The sequence below is a fragment of the Bufo bufo genome, chromosome 2 (assembly GCF_905171765.1).
Source record: "Bufo bufo chromosome 2, aBufBuf1.1, whole genome shotgun sequence".
NCBI lineage: Eukaryota > Metazoa > Chordata > Amphibia > Anura > Bufonidae > Bufo > Bufo bufo.
This window is the reverse complement of record NC_053390.1, coordinates 686,165,287-686,192,818: the sequence shown is the minus strand read 5'-3', so window position 1 is coordinate 686,192,818 and position 27,532 is coordinate 686,165,287. Positions and strand designations below refer to the sequence as shown.

The following is a 27,532-nucleotide window of genomic DNA, read 5'->3' as shown; positions in this document are numbered from 1 at the left end:
GTTTGCTGAGTCTCAGTGGTGATAAGTGGTCATCATGGGTGTTAGCCATTGATTGACCATTAGCAGTGATGTGAATATAGATGACACATTGTACAGTACTTCTGTTCCAGCTGACACCAGAAGCAGCAGGGATGACTGGCCACCCCTAATTTTAGGGGAACTCCAGGACATGTCATACCCTGCTTCATGTATTCCTTCCTTCTTACTGACAAGATACAGAGAACAGAAGAAAATAATGTGATCTGGATCAGACCACATAGGGTCTGCTTGAGGTCTGTAACCACAGAAATATATAATATATAAATGCTTACATGTGCTGGAGACTTAAAAATAGGGGCACTTTTATTTAAGACTATTTGCATTTTTATTTAAGATATACTGAGGATATTAAGAAAATTGGGACATATCATTTAAATGCAGACCGCAATTGGTTGGTGCTCAGTTGTAAGTTTTTGTTCTGGAACAGTAAAGAAATAAGCATGATATATCCATGCTCTATCAACACTGTATATATCTACACAAAAACTATCAAAAATTCACATTTTGGAAACAGCACATTGAATAACGTACGTGGAGTCCATAGCTACTAAAACAGTAGTGTCATCCAAGATTTAGTAGCCTCTCTATATTGTGAAGGTCAAAGTTAAGGGGGTTGGCCGCTGTGGAGGCCCCATTTTAAGGAGGGGGGAACTGTGGGGGGGGGGGCACTGTTAAGGGGTGGGGGGCTGTGGAGGTCACTGTTAAGGGGGCGGAGTACTGTAGATGTCACTGTTATAGTGGATACTGTCGATATCTTTTAATGACACAGACAAACAATAAATTAAATAGATTAAATATACCCGTGCAAATCTGGGTACTTCTGCTAATATATATATATATATATATATATATATACAGGGAGTGCAGAATTATTAGGCAAGTTGTATTTTTGAGGATTAATTTTATTATTGAACAACAACCATGTTCTCAATGAACACAAAAAACTCATTAATATCAAAGCTGAATATTTTTGGAAGTAGTTTTTAGTTTGTTTTTAGTTTTAGCTATTTTAGGGGGATATCTGTGTGTGCAGGTGACTATTACTGTGCATAATTATTAGGCAACTTAACAAAAAACAAATATATACCCATTTCAATTATTTATTTTTACCAGTGAAACCAATATAACATCTCAACATTCACAAATATACATTTCTGACATTCAAAAAACAAAACAAAAACAAATCAGTGACCAATATAGCCACCTTTCTTTGCAAGGACACTCAAAAGCCTGCCATCCATGGATTCTGTCAGTGTTTTGATCTGTTCACCATCAACATTGCGTGCAGCAGCAACCACAGCCTCCCAGACACTGTTCAGAGAGGTGTACTGTTTTCCCTCCTTGTAAATCTCACATTTGATGATGGACCACAGGTTCTCAATGGGGTTCAGATCAGGTGAACAAGGAGGCCATGTCATTAGATTTTCTTCTTTTATACCCTTTCTTGCCAGCCACGCTGTGCAGTACTTGGACGCGTGTGATGGAGCATTGTCCTGCATGAAAATCATGTTTTTCTTGAAGGATGCAGACTTCTTCCTGTACCACTGCTTGAAGAAGGTGTCTTCCAGAAACTGGCAGTAGGACTGGGACTTGAGCTTGACTCCATCCTCAACCCGAAAAGGCCCCCCAAGCTCATCTTTGATGATACCAGCCCAAACCAGTACTCCACCTCCACCTTGCTGGCGTCTGAGTCGGACTGGAGCTCTCTGCCCTTTACCAATCCAGCCACGGGCCCATCCATCTGGCCCATCAAGACTCACTCTCATTTCATCAGTCCATAAAACCTTAGAAAAATCAGTCTTGAGATATTTCTTGGCCCAGTCTTGACGTTTCAGCTTGTGTGTCTTGTTCAGTGGTGGTCGTCTTTCAGCCTTTCTTACCTTGGCCATGTCTCTGAGTATTGCACACCTTGTGCTTTTGGGCACTCCAGTGATGTTGCAGCTCTGAAATATGGCCAAACTGGTGGCAAGTGGCATCTTGGCAGCTGCACGCTTGACTTTTCTCAGTTCATGGGCAGTTATTTTGCGCCTTGGTTTTTCCACACGCTTCTTGCGACCCTGTTGACTATTTTGAATGAAACGCTTGATTGTTCGATGATCACGCTTCAGAAGCTTTGCAATTTTAAGAGTGCTGCATCCCTCTGCAAGATATCTCACTATTTTTGACTTTTCTGAGCCTGTCAAGTCCTTCTTTTGACCCATTTTGCCAAAGGAAAGGAAGTTGCCTAATAATTATGCACACCTAATATAGGGTGTTGATGTCATTAGACCACGCCCCTTCTCATTACAGAGATGCACATCACCTAATATGCTTAATTGGTAGTAGGCTTTCGAGCCTATACAGCTTGGAGTAAGACAACATGCATAAAGAGGATGATGTGGTCAAAATACTCATTTGCCTAATAATTCTGCACGCAGTGTATATATAAAAAATCTATAAGTTATATAATATACACATTTGGAATCAGCTGTGGGTTATTGACTTTTCACCTTGATTATATTGTACTTTTTTCATTTAGCCTTACTTACTCAAATGGATCACTGGGATCTGTTCTTTGTATCTCTGGAGGAATTGGGATTCGTTTGTAGTACATTTCCCAGTCAAACGCTCCTCTCATGGCATCTCCTGCTTGAGCTTCATATCCAAAGTGATTGTGGTCAATGACATCTATCATGGGACACACAATTGTTTTGTGGTTCAGAGCAATTTGATCTGTAAAATAAAAAGCACAGAATACATGGAGACATATTTAATCCACTCATCCATCATATTCAAGAAACCTGACTCAGGGACATCTCTCAGGGATGAAAGGCATGCTTTATTTTTTCCTTTTACCTACTGTGGCTCCCTAAAAGCATTTTACTCTTTTATGCAGACACAAGCTGCTATCTAACATAGGGCTGCATTGAGCTGGACAGTGATTAGAGATAATCATACTTTTTTTTAGGGAAACGGCATCCCAAGGATATCTGCAGAGACCGGGCCATCTATATTTCTGTCATTCAGCCTCTGCAAGCTGTCCTCAATCTGTCACTTGGAGAGATGACTGCCACTGCCTAAAAGACTCTAGAAACAGCACTTGAAAGAAGATGTGCTGGGGAATTATCAGACCAGGTTCAGGGTTAGAATGATCATTTTTAGCAAACATGTTAGACATCAGAATGCACCTGCATATGCCACATACTGTTAGTTTCAATTGTTCCTTTCTTTTACCCACAGAGAATATCCAGTGCTATCTAGAACAGTTCAATGGCTTAGAGAGTTGCACTTTCAGTCATTTACAGCATCAGAATACTAAAAAAGTAAACACTATTTATTTACAACTTAAAGAGTCACTACACTTTCACGCAATTTCATTACTAGCAACTAGCAAATTTCTAAATGAATTCATTTATAAAATATGCATCCACCTAAAAAAAGGTTATAAAGCCATGGCCACTAGGGGTCTCACTTCCACTTAACTTGCAGTCCACTGCATGGTCCGTCCCTGGTAACAGAGACCCAGAAGACAGCTGTGAGGAAGTGGTGAATTGTCAGAGCTAGCTTAGATAGTGAGATTGATAAAACAACTACCGTATTTTTCACTATATAAGACTCACCTGCCCATAAGACGCACCTAGGTTTTTGAGGAGGGAAAATAAGAAAAAAAATATTTTTAACCAAAAGGTGTGCTTTTGGTTGGTTTTGAACTAATGGTGGTCTGTGGATGACACTATTATGGGGGATCTGTGGATGACACTGTTATGGAGGGGATCTGTGGATGACACTGTTATGGAGGGGATCTGTGGATGACACTGTTATGGGGGCATCTGTAGATGACACTGTTATGGGGGCATCTGTGGATGGCACTGTTATGGGGGATCTGTGGATGACACTGTTATGGAGGGGATCTGTGGATGACACTGTTATGGAGGGGATCTGTGGATGACACTGTAATGGGGGGGATCTGTGGATGGCACTGTTATGGGGGGACCTGTGGATGGCACTGTTATGGGGGATCTTTGGGTGGCACTGTTATGGGTAAGTGGTGGTACTGTTATGGGGAGGGGGGTGGCACTGTTATGGTGAGTGGGATCTTTAGATGACAATGTTATGGGGAGGGGGATCTGTGGATGACACTATATAGCATCTTATGCTATATGTGTCATCCACAGATCCCCCCCCATAACAGTGTCCCCCAATACACCGGGCCCCGCCTATCACAGCAGTACTCATATCTAAACAGTAATCCTTAACCTCAAGTACGGCAACTTTAACTTTAAAGCAGCGCTATCCTGTTTACTACCTTACAATCAAGTTCCCGTAGCAGGCAGAGTGGCCGGCAGTGTAACGTCACTCAGCTATCACATAACAATTGAGAAAAAAAGCTGCTCTCACCTGCTCGTTCTCTGCTGTGAGCACGGAAAAAAACGCACCTGGATGCGGGTAACTTGAAGTCCAAACAAAAAGCAAAATCCAGCTCAGTCTCGCAGAGGTAAAATCGATACTTTATTGACGCGGTATAAAAATACATCCAGGAAAAACAATCTTAGTCTACATGTTTCGGGCTACTTAGAATGTGAGCCCTTACTCATGTCAAGAGTCTGAGGAAGGGGTCATTTAGAACCCCGAAACGTGTTTGGTCAAGGATCCCCCAGATATATTGGAACTTTATTGGATAAAATTTTTTTACGTGTGCCAATTAACCCATAAGAAAGTGTCCAGCGCGCGATGAGTGGAAATTTACTGCACTGCCACAAGCTACATCATCAGTAGACACGTGCAAACAGCCACCCGTGCGGGAGTTGGATGGATAGAGCTTGCAAGACACCGGTCTCCAGTTCCACAAGAGAGGTATCCAGAGCGACAAAGGGGTATCCAGCAGGCACGGGAAGAAGCACTTTCCGAACAGCACGCCAGCAAGATTACATATTGGAAAAGCGCAACATTCAGAACAGTTCAGCAGGACGCCGCTGATTTGTAAGTATAGCGGGACGCTGCTAAACTCTTACTAACTAAGTTCATACCAAAGCCATATATATTTGGAGTGTGTACAACTGACTGAGACCGACTATACCATCTATGAGCCTTTTTGAAATAGCAGCACGGGCTTGATGCCGACATATGCCATTATTGGAGGCGAAGTTTACCACAAAGCGATCATTGCCATTTGACTTTGAGGGTATTGTCCCTAGTGCAGGCTGTATATAGGACTACTGTACCATCCTATTCTTTTGTCCATTCACGCACTGCATTTCCGTACCATCTATTTTAGGCTGATTATTTTAAGCTATTTTATTCCATCTATTGGTATATTATATGTAAGGTTATATATTTTTATGATTTTATGAGTATATTAAATTCTATATGGTCCCAGTATATTGAGTGTGCCCAGTTATTCTATATTATTACAGTTTATCTTTCTAAGAGGAAGGGTGATTCCTCTCAACTGTGTGCACCTCTATCATTGGTTTGTGTGTCACTCCTGTGCGCCACGCTTGCACAATTTCATTTCCCTATCCACATTTGTTTGCAGAGCACTTGCCATGCTCTTAACCACATTTTTATGCCATTTGCAGCCCTTTAGACCTTTCCATTACATTTTTACAGCCATTTTAGTGCTCAAAAGTTTGGGTCCCCATTGACTTCAATGGGGTTCGGGATCAAGTTCGGCTCCCGAACTCGAACTTTTTTGTGAAGTTCGGCCGAACCCATCGAACCCGAACATCCAGGTGTCCGCTGAACTCTAGTTGGGAATTCAAATCCTAGTAGAAACTTTTCAGAAATAGATGCTAAATTACATTTAAATACACTGACTCGAGCATCAGACTCGAGCACACGTGGTGTTCGGCTGAGCATAGTGATGCTCGAGACAAACTGGTGTTCGGCCGAGCATGCTCGCTCAACACTATATGTAACCCATCCTATTTCTCATCCTGTTCAAAGGGCTTCTGTCACCCCACAAAACTGTTTTTTTTTTTTTTTTTGGATAGTTACATTCCTTATAGCGCGATATAGGAGAATATAATCTTATCACTTACTTTCATGCGGCCGTTTCTTTAGAAAACGAAGTTTTATAATATGTAAATCCGGTCTCTACCAGCAAGTAGGGCGTCTACTTGCTGGTAGCCGCAGCAGAAAACCGCCCCCTCGCCGTGTTGATTGACAGGGCCAGCCGTGATCTCCTCCTCCGGCCGGCCCTGTCAGTATTTCAAAAATCGCGCGCCTCTGTTCATTCGGCGCAGGCGCTCTGAGATGAGGAGGCTCGTCTCCTCAGAACTCCCTCAGTGCGCCTGCGCCGATGACGTCTTCTCTTTCGGTGATGTCATCGGCGCAGGCGCACTGAGGGAGTTCTGAGGAGATGAGCCTCCTCATCTCAGAGCACCTGCGCCGAATGAACAGAGGCGCGCGATTTTTGAAATACTGACAGGGCCGGCCGGAGGAGGAGATCACGGCTGGACCTGTCAATCAACACGGCGAGGGGAGCGGTTTTCTGCTGCGGCTACCAGCAAGTAGACGCCCTACTTGCTGGTAGAGACCGGATTTACATATTATAAAACTTTGTTTTCTAAAGAAACGGCCGCATGAAAGTAAGTGATAAGATTATATTCTCCTATATCGCGCTATAAGGAATGTAACTATCCAAAAAAAAAATAATGAGTTTTGTGGGGTGACAGAAGCCCTTTAATGTGTACCTATCTCAGGCATCTGTGGCTAGTGCTCTGCTATGGACTGACTTGTGGTTGGCATATTAATAAAAAGACAATTGTGGCTGGCATACCGTTATAGAGGGGATGAACTGAATTATCCATGCCATGTGTCCTGCAGGGTTAATGGGGTTATTGTATGACATTTTTATCCTCAAATTTAGCTATTTCTCATATTCTTTTCTAAGTGAATTACTTCTAGAAATGTGCAATTCCAAGAGTTTTTTTCTCTTGACACAGAGGTATAAATTACTCTTAGTCAAGTAGATATTAATAATGACCATTTATTGTACAGTGATTGGTGGGATTGCACGGAAGTAATTTTATATACCAAAATCTGATAAATATCAGAAAAGAATCCCATTTCCTAGCAGATCACAAATTTTATAAATTTGTATGAATTTTGACTTTGGAACTTTTCTGAACTCCATTTCAAACTACTCTGAATATTCAGCATAGGATTGCCTTCGGGTGGCTCTTTCAGACACCTAACAAAAACAATTATTGTTATTCAGCATAGCCACCATTAGCCACCATTATATTCCATATACAATTATATTTATTTAAATTAATTGATGTATTTCATAAAATAACACTTCTTGTTCACATTTCACTTTTTATCTCTAGATTTTTTTTCTTCATGCCCTTTGTGCATAGAAAATGTGTCTTGCAATTCAGCACAGCGGTCAATATTCTTTATCTATTATCTATTGTGAGGCCAGTTGTTATAGCTTTTAACTCTTGGCGTAGAGTATGGAGCCAGTAATGGCTAGTTTGATTGGAAAAAAGGTAAAATAGCAGGCATAAATATATCATAATAACATTAGTTTTATGCATGTTCTTGACATCCGAATTAAAGAAATACAAAGCAGCTTCATGTCTCTAAAGTAGAACACCTTGGGATACTCGGCTGCTCTACCGAGCACTCGAGCACAATGGAAGTCAATGGGAGAACCCAAGCATTAAACAAGGCACCCCCTGCTCTGAAGAGGGGAGGTTGTTTGCTTCACAGTAAAAGGACAGAAATTGATGGAAACACCACTGAAATGGTTCGGGAACAGCATGGGGAGGATGTCTGGGTGCATCTTGGACTCCCAGGACTCACTGCTGGGAACGATGTTGTCCGAGTAGTACGCCAATTTTACAGACTGACAATAATATGAACCAAACCGAAGATTAAATCGATTTTAGAGGAAAAATTGTTAGGAAACATTCTTTCCTGTATATTTACTTGTATATGAAGTGCAAGTGCTGCCAAAAATTACAAGGAGGAGGCACTCCGATACAACCTGTATATCACATAAAGGAGGGTCTCATTCACATTGTGGTACAATTGTTCAGGTCGTTGGACTCCTACACTCATAAAGCCTATGTACTAAGGGAAAAGGCTTCCAAAAACTACAAGGAACCAGCACTCCAATACAACCTTTATTACACATAAAGGAGGCATCATACACACCCTTGAAAAATTATTATTGATGGCCTGCTGGTGATCCTCAAAAACATTAGGAGCAAGGGCCTGCTGGTGACCCTCTAAAACATTAGGGGTGAGGGCCTGCTGCTGATCTGACAATCTAAAACATTAGGGGTGAGGGCCTGCTGCCGAGCTGACCATTTAAAAAATGTTGTGGGCGAGGGCCTGCTGCCGAGCTGACCATCTAAAACATTTTGTGGGCGAGGGCCTTCTGCTGAGCTGACCACCTAAAACATTAGGGGTGAGGGTCTGCTGCTGAGATGACCCTCTAAAACATTATGGTTGAGGGCCTGCTGGTGACCCTCTAAAACATTATGGGTGAGGCCCGCTGCTGAGCAGACCCTCTAAAACATTAGGAGCGAGGGCAGCCTGATAAGCATGTTGATATGATGGAGGAGGAGGACGAGAAAAGGGAGATTAAACCATATACCCTTTTTAGTGGTGGAAGGGGTGCATGGGAATACAGTGTATTTAATACACCATAAAAGTCACATTTAGCCTTTATGTTAAGCCGTTTTCCTCTGTTGGAGTAGAGAAGTCAGGGGCAATCCAGAACTTTGCTCATTTTTATAAGAGTCAACCTGTCAGCATTTTCAGTTGACAGGCAGATGTGCTTATCAGTTATTATGCACCCAGCAACACTAAATACATGCTCTGACAAAATGCTGGCAGCAGGGCAGGCCAGCACCTCCAAGACATAGAGCACCAGTTCATGCCACGTGTCCAGCTTGGACACCCAATAGTTGTAAGGCACAAAGGGATCACTGAGGACGCTGACACGGTCTGCTACGTACTCCACCATCTTCCAAAATTTTTCCCTCCTTGTGAAACTAGGCAACGCATCAGGTTGAGGGTACTGGCGGGTTGTCTTACAACTGTCCCAGGCCTTGAAGAGTGTTGCCCTGCCTATGTTGGAACTGCTGTGTGTTCACCTCGTCTCCCCTCCTCAGTTGGTCAAGGAACTACATACTCTGCAGCCAGCGTTGTCAGCTGGCAATCTTTGGAGCAATTTTTCCACAAGGACTTTCTGGTATTGCACCATTTTGCTAGTCCTCTTCACCACAGAAATGAGAGATGAGAAGTTCTCTTTGTAGCAGTGATTTGAGAAGGGTGAACAACCAGTAATCAGTGTTGGCCAAAATGCGTACAATGCGAGGGTCACGGGAAAGGCAGCCTAAAATAAAGTCAGCCATGTGTGCCAGAGTCACAACAGACAAGACTTCGCTGTCTTCATCAGGAGGATGACTCTTAATCTCCTCATCCTCTTGCTCCTCTTCTACCCATCCACGCTGAACAGATGGAATACAACTTCCATGGGTACTACCCTCTGTAGCGGAGGCAACCGTCTCCTGCTCCTCCTCCTCATCATCCAATTCGTGCTGAGAAGACGAACTGAGGGTGGTCTGGCTATCACCCTGTGTACTCTCTTCCCCCATTTCCACCTCTTGCACATGCAAGGCGTCCGCCTTAATTGTGAGCAGCGAGCGTTTGAATAGACACAGAAGTGTAATGGTTACGCTGATAATAGTAGCGTTATCATCGCTCACCATCTGTGTTGATTACCCAAAGTTGTGTAGAACCTCAAAGAGATCAGACATCAATGCCCACTCGTCGCTTGTGAAGAGCGGAAGCTGACTGGAAAGGCTACTACCATGAAGCAGCTGGTATTCAACTACTGCCCTCTGCTGCTCACATATCCTGGCCAACATGTGGAATGTGGAGTTCCAGCCTGTGCTCACATCACACAACAGTCGGTGAGCTGGCAATTGCAAGCACTGCTGCAGCGTTGCCAGACCAGCGGAAGTTGTTGATGACTTGCGGAAATGGGCACACATGCGGCACACCTTCACCAGTAGCTCAGGGAAATTGGGGTAGGTTTTGAGAAACCGCTGAACCACTAGGTTGAACACATGGGCTAGGCTTGGCATGTGTGTGAGCTTGCCGATCTCTAAAGCCACCATCCAAGTTACGGCCATTATCAGACACAACCATGCCTGGTTCTAGGTTGAATGGAGAGAGCCACAGCTCAGTCTTGGTTCCTATACCCTGCCATAGCTCTGCGGCGGTGTGCTGTTTGTCACCTAAGCAGATCAGTTTAAGCTGGACCTGTTGCCGCTTCCCCACTACAGTGCTACAATGCTTCCAGCTATTGACTGATGTCTGAATGGTGCTGCAAGATGATATTTCAGAGGTGAAAGTGGAGGAGGAGGCGGAGGAGGAGAAGGGGGGGTTGCAGCTACTAACATAGGTGGTGGCGGAAACCCTGATGGAAGTAGGGCCCACAATCCTTGGCGTCAGTAGCACCTGTGCCATCCCGCGGTATGACTCACTCCCAACCTCCACAACGTTCACCCTGTGTGCCATCAGGGAAATGTAGCGTCCCTGGCCAAAAGCACTTGTCCATGTGTCAGTCGTTAAGTCCTTCCCAATAACTACGTTGGTCAGGGCACAAGTGATGTTACGGGACACATGTTGGTGTAAGGCTAAGATTGCACACCAAAAATAAAATGAAAATATTGGTGGCTGGGGACAGAGTACCGCAGGACAGCCGCCGCCATCAGGCTGTGGAAAGCCTCAGTATCCACAAGCCTAAATGGCAACATTTCCAGAGACAGCATTTTGGAAATGTGCGCATTTAGTGCTATGGTCTGTGGGTGGGTGGTTGGGTATTTGAGCTTTCGTTCAAAGGCCTGGGATATAGACATTTGTACGCTGCGTTGGGACATAGAAGTGGATGTGCTAGCTGATGGTGCTTGCGAAGACTTAGCGTAGCCATGGTTATTTATCTGTTGCAGGAATTATACTAAGTTCACTTAGGCGCAGTGCGACCCATGCCCGGAGATGAAACTCAAAGTGTCCACGCAGGCGCACAGCGGCGTTCAAGCCTATGAAAATGACTAGGTCTGTGCGCAGCCGCATAAGGAGATATGCGGTGTGCACTAGACTGAGTTGGGGCGCATGCACACTGAGTCCACTACCCTGGAAAAATACTAAGTCTCAGCGCAGCCGCGATGAGCACAAGAGGCGATGGATTAGGCTAAGTGTCTGCGCTGTGAAACAAACCGCAGCACATCATTAATTAACACCTGTCTGGGAAGATGTGGATATGTACTATTCAGACATGCAGAGTGGCTATTGGTCACAAGTGTGTGACACATACCTACCATTTGATCTCCTCCATGCCTTGTGGTTGGTTCAGCTGTCAATGACAAGGCAGTAGCCTTTAAAAGATTGTGTTTGGAGTCCTCACTCATCTCTGCCCGTTACCCCTGATGAAGACAGATTAGCTGGCGAAACATGTTGGGGGGCATGAGTTAGGTATTTAGTTCTGGTCACCATTGTAATAATGCACATTTTCAGTTGCTTAAAGTGAAAGTATATGTAGTAATTCTGCTATATGCAGTGAGACAGCATAGGGAAGTGCACTCCCGGCTGCCAATTGCAAGCAACACAATACATTTGCGCCATCAATGGTTAACAGTTCGTTTTAACCAGATTATTTTGTGCTCACTCTGTATTTTGTATTAGGATTTACCTCTTTACTTTTTAATCTATGATCTACTAAAAGTTATATTTTACTATCTGGGATAAGATAGGAAATTGGCCTATTTTGGCTAGCTGACACTTATATTACAAATTCCTTTCCCAGATAAGGGAATTTACCAGTTTTAGTCTAACTCGGGGACAACTAGGATTTAGAAATGGTGCTTGCATAGGGAAAACTGCTAAAAATGCCAAATGCAAGTTATATAATTGTTAGAAACAGTGTTATTACCCATATTCACACATATCATAACATGTATTAAGGCTGGTTACAGCCTGTATTTGTGGGCGGGGCTGCTGACTATATCTTACCTCGTGTCCTCCCCCTGAGGACGGTCGCTTCATGCTGACTTCTCCGTTCCGCCCCGTCACTTCCGGTTCACGGTCGCGTCACTTCCGGGTAAGTCTCGGCCCCCTGGGCTGCCTCGGCTGGGGGCAGCGTTCGTCCATCGCCCGGCCGGGCTCGGCCGGTCCTTCTCTTCTCTCCAGCTCCGGGGGAGCCTCCTCTTGTCAGGTCTGTTTTGGTCCACAGCAGGGTTCGGCGGGTCCGGCGCTCGCAGCGCTTCAGGTGGGGGCGGACTGTTCCGCTCGGCTCCCCCTGCGCCTCAGGTCTTCAGCGGTGTAGCAGAGCTAGAGTATGATAAAAAATAAAAAAAAGCACGCTCTGCTCTGCTGCCTGTGTTCAATTTTTCTTATGTCTTTGTTTTATCCAGCAGGTTCCTCAAATGTTAAAGAAAAAAAAAAAAAAAAAGCCCAGCTGGGCTCGGCCGGGGCTCCCTCTCTTCTTCAGCTCCTGGGAAGCCTCCTCGCAGCGTGCAATCCTCTTTTTCTGTTTAGGCCATGTCGGCAGGGCCGGCGTCCTCGGCGCTTCAGGTAGGGCTGACCGCTCCCGCACATCAAGTCTTAAAACCGCATGCACTGCAACGCCCGACCGGGTTTCACTCTCGCGTTTCTTCAGGGGCGTCAGTCAGTGTACATAAATGCGAGTTTTATTATAGGTAAGAGTGTATTTCTATCGGAGCTGTGTAGTGTGTCAGCTGTGCATGCAGCAGTGCTGAGTGCGTGTATATATAATGTGTTGGTGTGCATGCACATGGTGTGTGCTTCGGAGCTACGTGTGTGTAGCATGCGTTCTGCACTGCTGAGCGTATAGAGCAGGGGTGCACAACCTGCGGCCCGGGGGCCACATGCGGCCCTTGATACCATTCTGTGCGGCCCCCGACCATCTGGTAACAGACATGTATGCCTATGTCTTGTGGCTGCTTACATGTCATTTTCATGTATTTCTCCCATTAGATGGGAGTCCTGGAAGTATAACTAGACATTAATGGTATATAATGTGCCATAAGTACAAAATTTCAGTTGTTAATACACCTTTAAATTTTAATTTCGGCCCTCGTCATTGGTTCAGTCTGGCAATGTGGCCCCCAACCAGGAAACGTTGTGCACCCCTGGTATAGAGCATGCTTACTGCAGAACCCTGTCTATAATATGCATTCAGCCAAGCAGTGGCATAAATGATCTTAAATGTGTCAGCTGCCCTCTAATGAGGTTATCTTCCAAACAGTTTCGTTATCATTGTGGGTGTTCTTACATTCTCATTTTTCTTATTTAGTATCTGTCATGTCAGAGGACAGTCATCAGAAGTCCTGTGCAGGATTCTGCCTTCATGTGTGCAGGTGCAACCAGAGTGTAATTACTAGGTGAAGGGTCCACCCTGTGTCATAGTCATTACAAAGCTTTTCAAGAGGGCTTTGCAGGTTTCCATTGTTTGCAGGGGTATTCACCCGTAGAGCAGTGTGTGTTACATATATTATTTGTTTTTAAAGGGGCTTTACTAGAGTTTTCTTGGATTGGGTCCTCAGCATTGCTCCGGTGGGTCTCTGACCCATACCATGCTGGGCCTGGGCTTAGGTGGAGGTGCTACCGTACACTTCAGGGAGTTCTCCGGTTGCCTGGCGAGCAGCATCTCCGCTTGGCTAACGCATATGCGAGGGATGGGATGTCCCTTAAACAGGTCCTTCTCTTTCCAGGTTGGGGGAGATGCCGTTTTTCGGTTGTTTAATGTTCCATTTCGGGCTCAGAACTTAATTTATTAGCTTGTTGTCTTTATCTAGGTGCTGATAAATTTTCCGATTTGAACAGGGCTGCAGTACCATCTGATATCCAGTCTTCCCGTTCAGCCAAGTAGCTGCTCAGCTTCCTGAATTTCTTCAGGTATCACGCTCACGTCATTTTGGTCTGTTTTCCATGCTTCCCCAGGTACACGCTGCCTCTGTCATCCTGGATCACCCAGGCTCATTCTGCCTCTGTCATCCTGGATCGCCCAGGCTCATTCTGCCTCTGTCATCCTGGATCGCCCAGGCTCATTCTGCCTCTGTCATCCTGGATCGCCCAGGCTCATTCTGCCTCTGTCATCCTGGATCGCCCAGGCTCATTCTGCCTCTGTCATCCTGGATCGCCCAGGCTCGTTCTGCCTCTGTCGTCCTGGATCGCCCAGGCCCGTTCTGCCTCTGTCATCCTGGATCGCCCAGGCTCATTTTGCCTCTGTCGTCCTGGATCGCCCAGGTCCACGCTGCCTCTGTCACCCTTTATTGCTCCCCGTCCACTCGATTCACTCAGGTCCACCTAATTGGTACAAGTACTTCTTCAGTGCACCGGACCTGGGGGTATCTACAACTGTAATTAGGTATAATTGCATGTATTGTTTTCTATTTTTATTTTTTATTTTGCAGTACATTCCAGCCGAGAAGCCATGGTCGGCAGGCACGGGGCTTGCCGGCCTGTGTCTCCATTCAGGTAAAAAAAAAAAAAAAAGTATGCAGCGGAGAGTCCAGACACCGGTGTGATCAGTAGGGTGCTGCCTCGCGGACACTGCTGCGGGGTCAGGGACTGCTGCTCTGATTCCCGTCGCCTGTGCTACCGCTAGCCCAGGTTGAGTTTAGGTTGGAGCCTTCGGTGGACCCCTATACCCACGGGTGCCAATCAATTGCTGCACAATCGCTCTATGCCTCCTCGACTGGGGCCAGAAACTGCACCTTCCTCTGCTGCTAACAGAGGTAACACAAGTTATCCCCTCCAGTGTAGCTAACTCCATGAATGTTGTTTTAGTAGTAGGGTTTTGTTGCTGTGCTTTTTCCGGTTTCCTAATGTGCATTTTTGGGCAATCTTTCCTTAAAACAGACAGGGCTGCGGTACCCTCTGATATTCAGTCCTCCCGATCAGCCAAGTTGCTGCTCATTTGCTTCCCGAATTCTTCAGGTATTATGCATACGCCTTCTGTCTGTCTTCCCTGCTTCTTGACTCACTCTCCCGTCATCTGAGGCCCTTGTCATCCTGGATCGCCTAGGCTCGCTCTGCCTCTGCCATCCAGGATCGTCCTGGATCGCCCTGGATCGCTCAGGCTCGCCCTGCCTCCGTCTTCCTGGATCGCCCAGGCTCTCTCTGTTTCGTTATCGTGGCTGGCCAAGGCTCGCTCTGTCTCTATCATCCTGGTTCGCCCAGGCTCACTCTACCCTTGTCATCCTGGCTCGTTCTGTCATCCTGGATCGCCCAGGCTCGCTCCGCGCCTGTCATCCTGGACCGCCCAGGCTCGCTCCGTCTTTGCCATCCTGGATCGCCCAGGCTCGCCCTGCTCCTGTCATCCTGGATCGCCCAGGCTCGCCCTGCTCCTGTCCTCCTGGATTGCCCAGGCTCGCCCTGCTCCTGTCCTCCTGGATCGCCCAGGCTCGCTGCTCCTGTCATCCTGGTTCGCCCAGGCTCGCTCTGCTCCTGTCATCCTGGTTCGCCCAGGCTCGCTCTGCTCCTGTCATCCTGGATCGCCAAGGCTCGCTCTGCTCCTATCATCCTGGAACGCCCAGGCTCGCTCTGCTCTTGTCATCCTGGAACGCCCACGCTCGCTCTGCTCTTGTCGTCCTGGATCAACCAGGCTCGCTCTGCTCCTGTCATCCTGGATCGCCCAGGCTCGCTCTGCTCCTGTCATCCTGGATCGCCCAGGCTCGCTCTGCTCCTGTCATCCTGGATCGCCCAGGCTCGCTCTGCTCCTGTCATCCTGGATCGCCCAGGCTCGCTCTGCTCCTGTCATCCTGGATCGCCCAGGCTCGCTCTGCTCCTGTCATCCTGGATCGCCCAGGCTCGCTCTGCTCCTGTCATCCTGGATCGCCCAGGCTCGCGCTGCTCCTGTCTTCCTGGATCGCCCAGGCTCGCTCCATCTCGGTTATTCTAGGTTGCCCAGGCTCGCTCTGTCTCTGTCATTCTGGATCGCCCAGGCTCGCTCTGCCTCCGCCATCCTGGATCGCCCAGGCTCGCTCTTCCTCAGTCATCCTGGATCGCCCAGGTCCACGCTGCCTCTCTCACCCTGGATCGCCCAGGCCCGCGTTGCCTCTCTCATCCTGGATCACCCAAGCTTGCTCTTCCGCTGTCATCCTGGTCTGTCACGTTACTAACTACCCAGTGCCTTCCTGAATCGCTCAGGTCATTTAACAACCCAGCTCCGGCCTGAATCTCTCAGGCCCTTGTTATCTCCCGTGTCGTTCGGTTCAATTAACTATTTCCCTCCTACAGCGTGGGTAGTCTTCTTGCCCACTTATTCAGGCCTACCCCGCACTGGCTCCAGGCACAGTTCAGCCAGATAGATCATGGAGGGTGATAGGCATCCCTCCCGACTCCACGCCAATGTACACCTCAGCCCCTGCCACAAGTATTAAGGCTGGTTACAGCCTGTATTTGTGGGCGGGGCTGCTGACTATATCTTACCTCGTGTCCTCCCCCTGAGGACGGTCGCTTCATGCCCCACCCTCCCGACCCTTCTTTCTTTCATTCCACTCTCTTGGGTGGCCCACTTATTCAGGCCTACCCCGCACTGGCTCCAGGCACAGTTCAGCCAGATAGATCATGGAGGGTGATAGGCATCCCTCCCGACTCCACGCCAATGTACACCTCAGCCCCTGCCACAAATGAAAGTGTACAGCAGGTACCCTTTAAATGTCTAAGGGTACTTTCACACTAGAGTTTTTGTTTTCCGGTATTGAGTTCCGTCACAGGGGCTCAATACCGGGAAAAAACTGATCAGTTTTATCCTAATGCATTCTGAATGGAGAGCATTCTGTTCAGTATGCATCAGGATACATCAGTTCAGTCCCTCTCACGTTTTTTGGGCGGAGAAAATACTGCAGCATGCTGCAGTTTTCTATATGACCAAAAATCCTGAACACTTGCCGGAATGCCGGATCCGGCATTAATTTCCATTGAAATGCATTAATGCCGGATCTGGCCCCAAGTGTTTCGGCAAAACGGACCTGGCTTTGCGATCTGCGCATGCGCAGATCTTTTAAAATGAGAAAAAATATATACCTTATCCATTTTTCCGGATGACAACCGGAAAGACGGATCCGGTATTGCAATACATTTGTGAGACGGTTCCGCATCTGGATCCGTCTCACAAATGCATCCGTTTGTGTCCGGATTGCCGGAACTGCCTGCCGGAATCCTCTGCCGCAAGTGGGAAAGTACCCTAAAATAGTAGTAAAGCTGGGCTACACTGGGTATTTTTTAGCACAACTGATTGCAGGGCAAACAAATACTTAGACTTGTATGTAAACTTATGGACCGCAGCTGTCCCCCGATGCAATATGTGCCAGCTTTGACACATGCCCTGTTAATAAATCAGCCATGGATTAAACATTACATGTCTTTAGATTTATGCAGGAATATGCATGGAAATGTTTTATAAATGTGTACAGTATATGTTGTAAAAAGTGTCTAAGGGACCTCATGAATAGGATATTCAGCATTAATGCCATATTTTTCAAAATGTATATGTAAGAGTTGGTTCGAATGAAGCGCCATCCTAAGCAAGGTGTCCCACATGATTGCTAACCTTAGTGTCCAAATAAATTGTCAATGTATACCAGTGAGCTAACATGATGTGATATCATGTGTAGATCCTAAAAATTCTAGACCATCAGGCAATAATGGCTTAAAATTGACCTAATTAACATAGAGTACAGTGGTTATATCTACTCCTCTGCATGAAACATTTTTTCCAAATTATTGGCCCAATTTTTTTTCCTATAAATTATGCATGTGAGTAGTAGCTCCTATTTAATCCCTTGCTTTCTTGGTATGCCTCTTTATTCTATGAAGTCTAATCCAATTACCTCATGGTGGACGAGTGAATGTCAATGTTTAAGGTAATTGACATTAGCTCATATTTCAGCTAATAGATCTGTGGCATAACAAGCAACCATACCATCATAATATAGCATAAAAATATGGGTGGGGGTGTGGCACACCGAGCATGAGTGCTTGGCCTGTGTTCTGGAGACTCGGAGCTCCCCCTTATTCAAACGAATAACTGTCCCTTCTCTGTCCCTTCTCTCCCTCTCCATCTTCCCCCACATCCTAAACCAGACCACCACCATAAACTTCTTAGTCCCTGACCCAAAGGTGACAAAAATCACTGGCCTCCACGACACTTTATATAAACATGCCTGCATAGTGGACAGCTTCAAAGTGGTTTATTACTTTATGATAGGGGCACGCTTCCGGTGGGTGGGGGCAAGCTGCTCTCCATATCTCGCTGTCATTGGGAAAATCCAAAAATCTTACTCCGGTCATAACTCAAAAATACAGCTCAATAGAGATTATTGAGGCACGCCATTTTAACGGTCAGGAGGTGACCCTGCCACACATACAAAAAAACACCCACTTATGTTAAATACTGGCTCAGAAAATCAGTTCTTATGATTGCGTGGACACCCCGTGTTTGGTACCCCGTAACCCCAATACTGAGAGCTGAAAAATGAGCCCACAATTATCAGGCGGGCATTCTCCTGTGTAGAGTTATGGGCAGAAATCCATTTTAGACCAGATTTCAGCTTGACAGACCGGTCATAAAAGTCACAGCCAAACCATATGTCACGCTCTAAAGGCGGGTTTACAGACTGCCTGGACCAATTCTTATAAATTGGACAGAGCAGATTGTACTGAGTTCCCCATTTTGAAGCCAATCTGATTGACTGAGGATCCATGTCTTTCTGTCTTGCCTCAGGACCTGATAGCTGCAAATCTCTGTGTGAGTAAAGTAGGCATCAGTTTTCTTTCACCCTTTTTATTTTGAAAACTGTTCTGTGTATATTTGTATGCTTCTGTTTTTATTAAAACCAATTATTTAACCTAGCACGGGCAATATTTTTTAAGGCAATTAGAGTTCATAATTTTCAGCTACCTGTTTGCTTTAAAATGCAAATCTCAGAAGTTTATTAGTTGTTAGAAAGAACCGGCAACAATTTGATCTCCCGTGCAATCTGGTAGATTGTAGGAAGCAGAGTGATCAAATTCGATAGTGTGTGTAGTGTCAGTACTTGTCCCGATTGACCGCTGGGACCTGATCCCGATCTAATCAAGTACTGCGACTTGGGGAATCGGGCAAGATCCTGACAGATTGGTGGCAGCAGGTGGGATTTAATTTAAAGCAATTAAACCTTCCACTAACAGCTGGCAGTACTGTGCCAGTGTACAGGTGAGCTGACTGTGCTGAGGTTATTTATTTTTGTTTTGAAGCAGAACATATACATACAGGACAGTTTCCCCTACCCCCTCTTGTTTTTCTTTTCTATCTTTAATTTGGGAGAAGTGCAGCATCATGTCCACTTCATACCAGAGGATAACGAAGGAAGCGCTAGTGAATCTCTGTAAACTCAGAGGGATTGATGGAGCGGACCGAACAAAGGACTTCAAGGGAGGACAGGCATGACAACCCAGCCAGATGGCAGTCCTCCCCAGATGGTCTTTGAGATAAACCCGAGGCCTGCCTCTCCTGCCGGTGAGAACTCTGAGCAGAGTACCACCTCAGAAGGACTGGCCTCATCCATACAAGCTGTGCTGGCCTGCCTAGGTGACTCGGATGCCAAGCTTCGTTTGCAACTCATCCTAGAGTACCAGAAAGCCGCCGAGCGCCAAGCTGAGAGGGAAGGCGCAGAGCGCCAATCTGAGCGCCAACTGAAGCTGGAGTTAGCGCGGCTCGACCGGGGCATTGCATCACCAGCCCCCACACAAACCAGAGAGGTACGGGAGCTTTGAAAAGGTGTGTCGCCAGTATCAGCTCCCAGACACACCCAGTGGGCAAAATATCTCACTCCAGGCCTGAGAGGGAAGGCACTGGATGTTTTTGCTGACCTGCCAATGGACTGTGATGGGGACTATGCTAAAATTAAAGCGGCCATAATAAAAAGCTACAACCTCACCCCTGACATGTACCGGAAACTGTTCAGGACTCTGCAGCGTGGCCCCACTGACAGCTACACTGATGTCCTGGGTGGCCTGAGATCTGCCTTTAACCAGTGGGTCAAGGGCCTGGACATTACCACCTTTGAGGGTCTTGCTGACCTCACCATCCAGGACCAGCTACTTCACATCTGCCCCCCTGAGGTCAAGCAATTTGTCCTAACGCGACAACCCAAAACAGCAGAGGAAACCGCCGAGATTGCTGACCTGTATGTGACAAGCAGGGTGCCCGACCACCGCAAACCGAGTCCTAGCTGGAAGAGCCCCAAGTCCAGCTTTCCTCCCCTGTCTGCCGCCAACCGAATGCCCGCTGGGGCAAACACCCACCCCTCTGGCGGGAAACCCGCAACCACAGTTGTGCAGCGCTGCTATGTGTGCAACAAGACCGGCCATATCAGCCTCACCTGCCCGGACAAGAAGAAATCCGGGCCGCTGGGGAAACCCTCCAGTTCACCCCTGCCGTGTATTGTGTGGCCACCCAGCCAAATCTCCTGACAGGAATATATTGGCGAAAGTCTCAGCTTTTAATATCTGCATTTATGACTAGCCAGTATAGTCAGTGGCATATCCGTTTGGTGCATTTTTTCTGTGATTTACACCCAGCCAAATCCCCATGCTGATAACCTGCAACCTGTTAAAATCGGAGAAAAGATTACAGTGGGGCTGCGGGACACCGGTGCACAGCTGACCCTTGTGTGTCCCCAGCTGGTGGACCCCCAAGACATCCTTACTGGAAAGACCATGACGGTCACAGGGATTGGGGAGTCAGCCCTACTGTCCCCATAGCTTGTGTGTACCTAGACTGGGGTGGAGGGTGCGGCCTGAGAGAAGTGGGGTTGTCAGACTCCATCCCTGCTAACGTGCTGCTGGGCACTGACTTGGGCCGCATGATTTCCAAGTATGAACCTGCTTCTACCCCCATTGACCCTGCCCCCCCCCACCCCCCCCCTACTAGTGGACCAGGGACCCTTGGAAGAGGACTTTGGGCAAGGATTGGGGGTCACCATTGTGTTTTGCCTAACCATGTTTTTTCCACAGAGGGGAATGCCAGACAGACACCTGTCTGTCCTACACCGGCTTCCCAGATGAATGACGATGGTGATGTACTTAAGTTAAAAGGTACCATTGACCGGAGCGCCCCTGTACCCTCCATAGCAGTTGTGACTCGCCAGAAGAGTGCTCAGAATGCTGCTGAGGAGTATACGGGGAACTTGATTGCACAGGAGAGCATCTGGGGGATACAGCTCTCCACCTCCTCTCCCTGAAATTACCTGGGCGGTGCAGCAGGCACCCGCCACAAACTTGGAGTTCGAGGAGGCCCTGGCTACAGATGCCACTTTGGAAGATATAAGGGCCTCTGCCGCCAGGCCCCCTGGAGAGTCTGACAAGGTAAAAGTTTACTGGGAATAGGGGAAACTATATAGAGAGACGGTTTTCCCTGACCCCAGCCAATCACAGGTTGCTGAGAGGGTGTTGATTGTATCCCAAAGGTACCAGGCTCAGCTACTCAGAGTAGCTCATGAAGTCCCCTGGTATGGGCATTTGGGGGTACGGAAAACTAAAGCCAGGCTGTCCTGCCGGTTCTATTGGCCTAACATGGGAACGGACATTGGCAACTATGCTACTATGTTACTTGCCAACGAGTCGTAAAACATGGGGATGTAAGTAAGGCTCCGCTGATCCCTCTGCCCATCATTTATGAGACCTTCCAGAGGGTGGCAGTGGATATAATCGGACCCTTGGCCATTCCCATCTCTTCTGGCAAAAGGTTTATGCTCACTGTGGTAGACTATGCCACCCGATACCCAGAGGCTGCTGCTTTGTCCTCCATCCACGCAGACAAAGTGGCAGATGCTCTGTTGGGTATATTTTCTCGCATAGGGTTCCCACAGGAGATGCTCACTGATCATGAGGGACAATTCATGTCTAACTTGATGCAGTGCTTGTGCAAGAAAATGCAGGTGGAGCATATAGTTGCCAGCCCCTACCATCCACAAACGGTCTCTGTGAACGCTTTAACGGAACCCTAAAGCAGATGCTTAAGATGTTTGTGGAGACCCAAGGCCGGGACTGGGAACGCTATCTCCCTTACCTGTTGTTCGCATACCGGGAGGTACCCCAGGCATTCACAGGCTTCTCCCCCTTTGAGCTTCTGTATGGGAGACGGGTCCGTGGACCCCTGGATCTCATTTGTGAGGCCTGGGAGGGAGAGACTGCGGGTGCCGGGACATCCGTGGTGGACTAAGTGTTAACCCTCCGTGAGAAAATGGAGACTCTGGTTGGTCAGGTCCGGGAGAATCTTACCAAGGCCCAGGCCAACCAGAAAAGATGGTATGACCGGAATGCCCGAGAACGAGCTTATGAAATTGGGCAGAAGGTGTGGGCCCTAATTCCCATGCTCCAGAATAAACTCAAGGCATCCAGGGAAGGGCCATATACCGTTACAAAATGGGTGAATGAAGTGACATATGTAGTGGCCGTGGATAACAGGGGAAAGAGGGAAAGGACCTTCCATGTAAATATGCTTAAAGCCCACCAGAACAGGGCTACATGGGCCCTGCCAGTGTGTAGCCTACCTGAGAATGGAGAAGAGGATCTCCTGATTGATCTGCTGGCAGCCAGCAAGGGCTGCGGATCTATGCAAGTTTACAAATCAACCCGCAGCTTACTGAGGAGCAACAAAGTGAACTTGCAGCTGTCCTTTCTGTGCAGCAGGATCTTTTTACGGGGAAAACAGGTAGGACACATTTGGCAGAGCACCATGTAGATACCGGCAGTCACTGCTCGATTCGGCAGTCGACCCTCGGATTACCGGGAAGTCCTAGAGAATATGAAGCGAGAGTTAGGGGATATGCTAGGCTTAAAGATTATCCAAAAATCCCACAGTGCCTGGGCTGCTCCTGTCGTCCTTGTCCCAAAAATGGACTGGACAACCAGGTTCTGTGTAGATTACCGGAAGTTAAATGCCGTGACGGTCTTTGATGCCTATCCAATGCCCAGGATTGATGAACTGTTAGACAAACTGACAGCAGCCCAGTTTATAACAGTCATGGATCTGAACCAAGGGTACTGGCAGATACCCCTAACCCCAGAAGCTCGTGAAAGGTCGGCCTTCACCACCCCCTTTGGGATTTTTGAGTTTCTAGTGATGCCCTTTGGCATGAAAAATGCCCCAGCCACCTTTCAGCGAGTGGTGAATGACTTGCTGGGGGGGTTCGAACATTGCACGGTGGCTTATCTCGAAGACATCGCTGTCTTCAGAAACACGTGGGAGGAGCATCTCACCCACCTGACACAGGTTCGAGAAAATCCGCTTCGCAGGGCTGACTATCAAACCTAAAAAGTGCCAGGTAGGCATGACTGTAGTCCGCTACCTGGGAGACCTGGGACACATTAACCCCTTTGGGACACAGCATTATTTCACCTTAAGGAACAGGCCATTTTTTGCAAATCTGACCAGTGTCACTTTAAGTGGTGATAACTTTAAAACGCTTTGACTTATCCAGGCCATTCTGAGAATGTTTTTTTTGTCACATACACTGCGTGCATAATTATTAGGCAAATGAGTATTTTGACCACATCATCCTCTTTATGCATGTTGTCTTACTCCAAGCTGTATAGGCTCGAAAGCCTACTACCAATTAAGCATATTAGGTGATGTGCATCTCTGTAATGAGAAGGGGTGTGGTCTAATGACATCAACACCCTATATTAGGTGTGCATAATTATTAGGCAACTTCCTTTCCTTTGGCAAAATGGGTCAAAAGAAGGACTTGACAGGATCAGAAAAGTCAAAAATAGTGAGATATCTTGCAGAGGGATGCAGCACTCTTAAAATTGCAAAGCTTCTGAAGCGTGATCATCGAACAATCAAGCGTTTCATTCAAAATAGTCAACAGGGTCGCAAGAAGCGTGTGGAAAAACCAAGGCGCAAAATAACTGCCCATGAACTGAGAAAAGTCAAGCGTGCAGCTGCCAAGATGCCACTTGCCACCAGTTTGGCCATATTTCAGAGCTGCAACATCACTGGAGTGCCCAAAAGCACAAGGTGTGCAATACTCAGAGACATGGCCAAGGTAAGAAAGGCTGAGAAAGACGACCACCACTGAACAAGACACACAAGCTGAAACGTCAAGACTGGGCCAAGAAATATCTCAAGACTGATTTTTCTAAGGTTTTATGGACTGATGAAATGAGAGTGAGTCTTGATGGGCCAGATGGATGGGCCCGTGGCTGGATTGGTAAAGGGCAGAGAGCTCCAGTCCGACTCAGACGCCAGCAAGGTGGAGGTGGAGTACTGGTTTGGGCTGGTATCATCAAAGATGAGCTTGTGGGGCCTTTTCGGGTTGAGGATGGAGTCAAGCTCAACTCCCAGTCCTACTGCCAGTTTCTGGAAGACACCTTCTTCAAGCAGTGGTACAGGAAGAAGTCTGCATCCTTCAAGAAAAACATGATTTTCATGCAGGACAATGCTCCATCACACGCGTCCAAGTACTCCACAGTGTGGCTGGCAAGAAAGGGTATAAAAGAAGAAAATCTAATGACATGGCCTCCTTGTTCACCTGATCTGAACCCCATTGAGAACCTGTGGTCCATCATCAAATGTGAGATTTACAAGGAGGGAAAACAGTACACCTCTCTGAACAGTGTCTGGGAGGCTGTGGTTGCTGCTGCACGCAATGTTGATGGTGAACAGATCAAAACACTGACAGAATCCATGGATGGCAGGCTTTTGAGTGTCCTTGCAAAGAAAGGTGGCTATATTGGTCACTGATTTGTTTTTGTTTTTGAATGTCAGAAATGTATATTTGTGAATGTTGAGATGTTATATTGGTTTCACTGGTAAAAATAAATATTTGAAATGGGTATATATTTGTTTTTTGTTAAGTTGCCTAATAATTATGCACAGTAATAGTCACCTGCACACACAGATATCCCCCTAAAATAGCTAAAACTAAAAACAAACTAAAAACTACTTCCAAAAATATTCAGCTTTGATATTAATGAGTTTTTTGGGTTCATTGAGAACATGGTTGTTGTTCAATAATAAAATTAATCCTCAAAAATACAACTTGCCTAATAATTCTGCACTCCCTGTATTGTACTTCATGACACTAGTAAAATGAAGTGAAAAATATAAAATAATTGATTTATATATATCAATATATATCAATATATATATTTATAAAAAAAATACAAAATTTACCAAAAATTTGTAAAAAATTGCACATTTCCAAGTTTCAATTTCTCTACTTCTATAATACATAGTAATACCTCCAAAAATAGTTATTACTTTACATTCCCCATATGTCTACTTCATGTTTGGATCATTTTGGGAATGATATTTTATTTTTTGGGGATGTTACAAGGCTTAGAAGTTTAGAAGCAAATCTTTAAATTTTTCAGAAATTTTCAAAAACCCAATTTTTAGGGACCAGTTCAGGTCTGAAGTCACTTTGCGAGGCTTACATAATAGAAACCACCCAAAAATGACCCCATTCTATAAACTGCACCCCTCAAGGTATTCAAAACTGATTTTACAAACGTTGTTAACCCTTTAAGTGTTCCACAAGAATTAATGGAAAATTGAGATACAATTTCAAAATTTCACTTTTTTGGCAGATTTTCCATTTAAATAATTTTTTTCCAGTTACAAAGCAAGGGTTAACAGCCAAACCAAACTCAATATTTATGGCCCTGATTCTGTAGTTTACAGAAACACCCCATATGTGGTCGTAAACCGCTATACGGGCACACGGCAGGGCGCAAAAAGGAAAGAAATGCCATACGTTTTTTGGAAGGCAGGTTTTGCTGGACTGTTTTTTTTTACACCATGTCCCATTTGAAGCCCCCCTGATGCACCCCTAGAATAGAAACTCCATAAAAGTGACCCCATCTAAAAAAACTACACCCCTCAAGGTATTATTCAAAACTGATTTTACAAACTTTGTTAACCCTTTAGGTGTTCCACAAGAATTAATGGAAAATAGAGATACAATTTCAAAATTTCACTTTTTTGGCAGATTTTCCATTTTAATATTTTTTTTACTTTTACAAAGCAAGGGTTAACAGCCAAACACAACTCAATATTTATGGCCCTGATTCTGTAGTTTACAGAAACACCCCATATGTGGTCGTAAACTGCTGTACGGGCACACGGCAGGGCGCAGAAGAAAAGGAAGGCCATACGGTTTTTGGAAGGCAGATTTTGCTGGACTGGTTTTTTGACACCATGTCCCATTTGAAGCCCCCTGATGCACTCCTAGAGTAGAAACTCCAAAAAAGTCACCCCATTTTGGAAACTACGGGATAGGGTGGCAGTATTGTTGGTACTAGTTTAGGGTACATATGATTTTTGGTTGCTCTATATTACACTTTTTGTGGGGCAAGGTAACAAGAAATAGCTATTTTGGCAGCGTTTTTTTTTTTTTTTTGTTATTTACAACATTCCTCTGACAGGTTAGATCATGTAAAATTTTTATAGACCAGGTTGTCACGGACGCGGCGATACCTAATATGTATACTTTTTTTTATTTATCTAAGTTTTACACAATGATTTCTTTTTTTAAATAAAAAAAAATCATGTTTTAGTGTTTCCATAGTCTGAGAGCCATAATTTTTTCAGTTCTTGGGCAATTACCTTGGGTAGAATATGATTTTTGCGGGATGAGATGACTGTTTTATTGGCACTATTTTGGGGTGCGTGTGACTTTTTAATCGCTTGCTATTACACTTTTTGTGATGTAAGGGGACAAAAAATGGTTTATTTAGCAGTTTTGTATTTTAAATTTTTTACAGTGTTCATCTGAGGGGTTAGGTCATGTGATATTTTTATATAGCCGGTCGATACGGACACGGTGATACCTAATATGCATACATATTTTTTATTTATGTAAGTTTTACACAATAATATCATTTTTGAAACAAAAAAAAATCATGTTTTAGTGTCTCCCTATTCTGAGAGCCATAGTTTTTTCAGTTTTTGGGCGATTATCTTAGTTAGGGTCTCATTTTTTGCGGGATGAGATGACGGTTTGATTGGCACTATTTTGGGGTGCATATGACTTTTTGATCGCTTGCTATTACACTTTTTGTGATGTAAGGTGACAAAAAATGGTTTATTTAGCACAGTTTTTATTTTTTATTTTTTACGGTATTCATCTGAGGGGTTAGGTCACGTGATATTTTTATAGAGCCGGTCGATATGAACGCGGCAATACCTAATATGCATACTTTTTTTTTTCCCTTTTTTTTTTCCCTTTTTTTTTTACTTTATTTGGGGAAAATGACGTTTTTGTTTATTTTTACTTGAAACTTAAATTTTTTTGGGGGGGAAACTTTATTTTTTAAACTTTTTTTTCACTTTATTTTTTGTCCCACTTTGGGACTTGAACTTTTGGGGGTCTAATCCATTACAATGCATTCCAATACTTCTGTATTGGAATGCATTGGCTGTATGAGTAAGGCCTCATGCACACGACCGTTGTTGTGTTCCGTTTCGCAA

General features: G+C 45.7%; 1 protein-coding gene across 1 annotated transcript in view; it reads right to left on the bottom strand.

Annotated features, from left to right (window-relative positions):
* Positions 1–27,532, bottom strand: part of GALNTL6 (polypeptide N-acetylgalactosaminyltransferase like 6) — a 1,828,331-nt gene that overhangs the window by 667,977 nt on the left and 1,132,822 nt on the right. Inside the window, exon 5 of the mRNA XM_040419898.1 lies at positions 2,568–2,751. Coding sequence (XP_040275832.1) covers positions 2,568–2,751 — 184 coding nt within the window. The remainder of the gene's footprint in view (positions 1–2,567; positions 2,752–27,532) is intronic.